The sequence below is a fragment of the Belonocnema kinseyi genome, chromosome 6 (genome assembly GCF_010883055.1).
Source record: "Belonocnema kinseyi isolate 2016_QV_RU_SX_M_011 chromosome 6, B_treatae_v1, whole genome shotgun sequence".
Taxonomy (NCBI): domain Eukaryota; kingdom Metazoa; phylum Arthropoda; class Insecta; order Hymenoptera; family Cynipidae; genus Belonocnema; species Belonocnema kinseyi.
The window spans coordinates 76,888,149-76,894,148 of record NC_046662.1 but is presented as its reverse complement, the minus strand read 5'-3'; the positions used below and the strand labels follow the sequence as shown (position 1 = coordinate 76,894,148).

The 6,000-nt window shown below is 29.0% G+C and overlaps 1 protein-coding gene across 2 annotated transcripts in view; it reads left to right on the top strand.

The window, feature by feature from the left end:
* Positions 1 to 6,000, top strand: part of LOC117174149 (leishmanolysin-like peptidase) — a 680,179-nt gene that overhangs the window by 661,855 nt on the left and 12,324 nt on the right. For both annotated transcript variants that reach the window (XM_033362964.1, XM_033362962.1), the window contains exon 9: positions 4,492 to 4,685. In XM_033362964.1, the coding sequence (XP_033218855.1) occupies positions 4,492 to 4,685 (194 nt within the window). The remainder of the gene's footprint in view (positions 1 to 4,491; positions 4,686 to 6,000) is intronic.

The following is a 6,000-nucleotide window of genomic DNA, read 5'->3' as shown; positions in this document are numbered from 1 at the left end:
ATTTATTTCGCGAACACTTCATCTTGTAAATCGATTGGAAATATATTTATAATTTTAATTAAATTTTAACATAGTATAAACAGTACACATTGTGCCATTTAATTTTATAATTCTATAGCTAGGTCCCCAACTAGAAAAAGAAGGCTCCTCCGCTTTCTGCTAATAATATTTTAAATTTTCGAATGAAAAGCAATGAAATTGAACCAAATGATGTGAATCTTGAAGCAAAATAATTCATCAATTGTGACCAAAACAACACATTTATTGTGACGCAAGCAGCTGTATTTGAAACAAATAAAGATTCAAAAAAAAAAGATAGGAAAATTACGATTCTCTATGATTGCAGAGTTTTCAATTTAAACTTGCCACCATGAAATTAAACTAATAGAATGAATGATTGAATAAATGAATGAGTAAATGAATGAATGAATTAATGAATAATGAAATGAAAAAGAAAATGGAAATAAAATAAATGTAGATTCCATACTTTTCCCATTCAACAGCTTCCAAGTTTTGGCGCAGCATCTTTTTCTTTCAGGATTTTTTGTCGTACAATCGGAGAAGAGAGAAAAAAGGTGTATCCAGAAATTGAACGGATTAACCAATTTTCTTCTTTCTTTTTTTAATCATCTTATCGTTATGTAATTAACCGAATGCACAGTATTAAAATTAAATTCCTTAATATTTGCTAATTTAACATTTCTTTCAACCGACTATAATCTCTAACAATAGGAAAGTTGAGTGAGGCATGACAGGCACTCAATCTAAATTCTCAGCTCGATCCTACGTTTACGATGTTTTAAGTATCGTCGAAAAAATTACACTCTAGACCACCCGCTGTTCCATAACCAGCTAGAGGGCCCACGAACTATGTTCGCCATGAGTACACTTATGGTGGCGGTTTTCTACTTCCCAGGCGCAAAAAATGCATCAATTTTCAATTAATTGCACTAAAAAAAGAAACTGGACATTTTTCGAAAAAAGCGCTTTCAGAGGTTCTGCATTTAGGCATTTATAGTCTGTCGTTGAAATATGAAATCATACAATTCAGAATTGTAGGAGAAAAACTTGTCAGAGCAACACATGGGCTAATTTTCAAGCCTGAGGAAGCGCCCTTAAGCTGGCCGAACGTTGCTGTAAAACGTGTTAAAAATGATTTCTGGGTAAATTCATTTTATATAATAGTTTAGCGCTCATTTAGTGCTCTGGGAATATGCTAATGAAAAATGAAAAAAAAAATTGTTTAAACAATTTTTGTTTGAACAATTCTAGTAAAAATGAAGTAAACAATTTTTTTCCTTTACCCTATTTTAAGACTCACTTGGGGCTCCATAAACATGAGATTTGAATTAAGCAATAAATGGTTTAAACAATTATTGTTTAAAAAAATTTGCCAAAACAAAATCTTTTCTTTTCTCTTGCATAATTTCAGGCTCATTTAAGACTCCTAAATAATCATCGACCGAAGGTATTGCGATACTTCGTTTGCCGTTTTTTTTTGTTATATATGGTGTTGTGCCACCTTAACGTTATAAAAAAGACACGAAGAAGACCATAAAACCCATTTTTACGTGTCGCATAATGTAGGGCTCACTGAGGACTAATTTAGGCCCCTATTCCCAAATTTTTGGCTCTTTTATTTTTTGTAACAAATAGTGTTTGCAATAGCTTAACAATGAGATGGTTCAAGATTGCTGTAAAACGTAATAAAAATGATTTTACTACACTGTTTTTTCAAAAAATACTAGAGCCCAAAATTTACGTCTACGGGCCTAAATTAGTCCTTAATGAGCCCCAAATTATGGGAGGAGTAAAAATGGGCTTTATGGTTTTTTTTCATGTATTTTTTATAACGTTGAGGTGGCACAACACCATATACATTTTAAAAAAATTTTTAATTGTCATATTCCTAGGGCCCTAAATGATCCCTAAACTATTCTATGATGTGAATTTCCAGTAAAATCATTTTCATTACGTTTTACAGCAATTTTTGTTCAATTCAAACATCATATTTATTAAGCCCCAAGTGAGTGAGCCTTAGCATAGGCTAAAGGAATCAAATTGTTTACTTCATTTTCACTAGAATTGTTCAAACAAAAATTGTTTAAGCATTTTTTTTCATTTTTCATTATCATATTCCTAGAGCCTTAAATAAACAGTAAATTATTCTATGAAGTGAATTTTCCGTGAAATCATTTTTAGCACGTTTTACAGCAATGTTAAATAGGTTACATCTCTATATCTTTATAGTATTGTGCCAGCCTAACATACCTTCGAAAGGTAAGGCAAAAGCTTGAGGTAATAAAAAGAAAAAAGAAGTACAGGTAGTAGAACGTTCAGAGCTGGTAATATCGAACATTTCATTTTTAAAAGAAAAAATAATTATCTTCAAAATTTGCCGAATTCAGTATTTAAATTTATTTTGACTTTTAAGATTTAACATAAAAATATTGCTTGCTTAAACATGAAATATTATTTTTTTTGTTTAAAATTAATTTGATTTTTGTTGAAAATTCAACTACTTAGTTGGAGGTTGCAATTATTTTGTTAACAAATCCTAATTCTATTTCCTATAGAAAATTTTAATATAACCCGAAACTGTTAAAAATTGCAAGACGTATTCAAACTACAATGATTTTTGTTTTAAGATACCAATTTTTTGCCAAAAGGTCATTCCATGCTCTTCGAAGACCGGAACAAATAAATCAAATATAGTACTTTTATATTCCCAATATAAAAAATCCTCATTTTAGACAAGGTTAGAATTCTTTTTATAAATTTAATAATCGAATGATTGCAACTGGTTTGTTTCAGCGCAACAACCCAATGAATTTCTCATTCGCTAATGTGATGAGAAAGTCATTTACTGTATTAACACATTATAAATTATAAAATAGCAATAAAGGATTCATTCATTTTCTTTAAAGGGCGATTTGTAAACCTTGACTTTTGATGATTTTTTTCCCAAACACAAGCGTTAAAGAAAATAACAAAAATTACTGATCCATTATATACAAAATTATTTTCAAATAAAAAATCCGATCTGTAATAAAATTCCACAAAAAGTAGCCTGCTATAAGAGATTACCACTGATGTTCTATAAGAGCTAGAATTAGTATTTTTTCAGTTTCAAAGATAATTTAATCTGCTTTAAGTTTTTTATATAATTTTTATGTAGTGTACATAGGGGACATTGATATTATTTAAAAATATAAATATTTAAAACTGTTCTTATTACTGAAAAATATCTTTAATAAGTCATAACTTCTGAATAAATCATAATAAAACACTCTCTTTTTCTAAATTGTTCGGAAATTTGTAAAGTTTTTTTTTTTAGAATTTGTACGTAAAGTGCATAAAAAAGGCGGAATTAAAAAATTGACGTCTTTAACACATAGTGCAAGATCTAAAATGGAGAGGAAAGTCAGTAAATATTAATAATATGGGAACTTTATTTACACTCAAAATTAAAAGTTTTTATCAGAGAAAACTAAACATATTACTTGTTCCTTTGGAAAAAAATCACATCAATTGGTCAAAAAACAAAAAATATCGAGGTATTTTAAAAGGGGGTCTCACGATTTGTTTCATTTGCGGTAAAAATACTAAGGAGTCATCCCCGAAGCGTAATTTCTAGAGTACAAACTTTAGCTGGTTCTTTTAAGTAAAACTTGGTTCTAAGGGGACGTTGGGGAATCTTAATAATGGATTTTATGTTAAAATGGTCATTTTCAGTGAATAACAGTAGCAAAGCTTAACATTTTTTTTTTAATTTCGAATCTTCTTCGAAAGTTCATGATTTTTCATTAAAATTCTTTTTTTGAATACTCATTTATAATTTACGATACCTATAAATCAAGTTTATGTAATGAAAAGCCATTTAGTTCTTTAACAATAATTCTTGCGAGATTTTGGAGATATATTGTTGCACCACGTTTTTAGATAGGAAAATTTAACCTTTTCTTGGGTAAAGACAACATTCAATTACTTGTACCTTCAAGGATATTTTTTGTTTCCAAATCAGAAATATCTGTTTCGCTTAATTTCCTCGCTGATAGATTCTGCGACTTGAAGTTTGGAATCTGTCTGATTCGAAATAGATTCCAGCGATTCTTTTAAACTTAAAAACTTCCAAGTCATAAAAATCATGTTTCTTAGCGCATTAAATTCGACAAATTAATAACTTCTATGCTGATTGGCATTTAAGATCTATTTAGCAAAGCATAAATTCATTTTTTTGATTCTAAATTACCACAAAAGTTTCGCCATAAAGTTTTAATTATCAATAAAATTATCCCCAAGATCGTTAAGACTATTTTAATACTTCTATTTCATCATTCTTTTCTTTAAAGAATTTATGGAACGGAATAAGTTGGGTACTCTTATTTCTTGAAATTAGAGAAAAGTTTGATAAAATCTGGGTAGAATTGCAGATAAAACGTAAAGAGTGGGACATGTCATAAGTTTAAATGAAATTTTCTTTATCCGTAGAATGAAGCCATGACGGGCACTCACACGCAGAACCCCGTCTACTCGAGGATAACTCTTGCACTTATGGAAGATACTGGATGGTATAGCGCGAACTACTCGATGGCTCAAGAACTTGGTTGGGGTAGAAACTTGGGATGTGACTTTGCCATGAAGTCTTGCAAAGAGTGGATTTCCACAAGATCCTCTCGTTTCTCGTAAGTATTCATGAACTTAACAATTTAATGGATGTTATTTTGGTTTAGTGCCCCAATCACTCCAACTTAACCCTGCTCTGAGCATCTTTGATAATATCTATGCTCGTAATATGGCTCCTGCTAGTTTTAACCGTAAATTCTCAACTAACCTCAAGACTAATATTTAATCTGAAAATTTCCTTCAAGTTGAAATGGAAATTTAAGTGAATTTAGCAATTGGGGGCTATACATAAATTACGTAACATCCTTTAGGCGGTTCAGATAAGTTTTGCTATCTTTTGCTTCCCCGTATAATATATTTGCGAATATTTACGAAATTGTTTTAAAATTTGGTAATTTTTTCTTCTTAATGACATTGCCCAAAATAATTGGAGAGATGCAGATTATTTTAACCGGAGAAATAGATTAATCAAACGTTAAATACGTGAAAAATTACTTTTCCTTGTTCTCCACTTAAAACTTTTTTTTCTAGCATCAATAAATAGTTTTTATTAAAAAAAATATATATTTCAAAATACTTTTACAAAAAAATGGTCGCTATCAATGTTACCTTAATGCAGGGAATTACCCATATAACTTTAAAGCTTAGTAATTTTATAAAGAAAGATCGTAATAGCGTTAAAAAGATTTCATATCGGTAAAATCACATTATTATTTTGAGTTTTTCCTATCATTATATAAATAATTATATTATGAAAACCAACATTTGCTTATAATTATTTAAATTACTATTAGCCGAAAAATTATTATTATATTTCCAGGGATTATAATAAAATTGGCTTCGAGAATTTCAGTGATTTTAAAGGGTTTCGAAAGCTCTGATTATTTTAATAAATTTTTCAGGATTTCAAGGGACTTTATAATATTCTAATGAAATTTTAAAGAATTTATTTATAAGAATTGAGGTATTTCAAAGTATTAAAAAGGTTTGAAGAGCTTTTCGAATATTTTAAGGTATATTCAAATATTATAAAATATTCCAAAGAGTGTTATGAATTGTAAGAGTTTTCAACCTATATTAAAGATTTTGGGTAGTGCAAAGGTTTCAAGGAATTTTTTAGAGCTTCAAAAACATCAAGGTTTTTCAAAAGATTTCAGAGGAATAAAAATATTTTCGGATATGTATAAGGATGCCAAGGAATTTTCAAGATGTTAAAAAATTGTCACGGAATATCATAAAATTTCATGAAACTTCACGGGTTTTCAAGAAATTATATAATATTTTAATGAAATTTATAGAATTAATTCGCAAGAATTAAAGGGTTTTTAAGGATTTGAAAATGTGAAAAAAATTGTTGGGCATTTAAAAAAATAT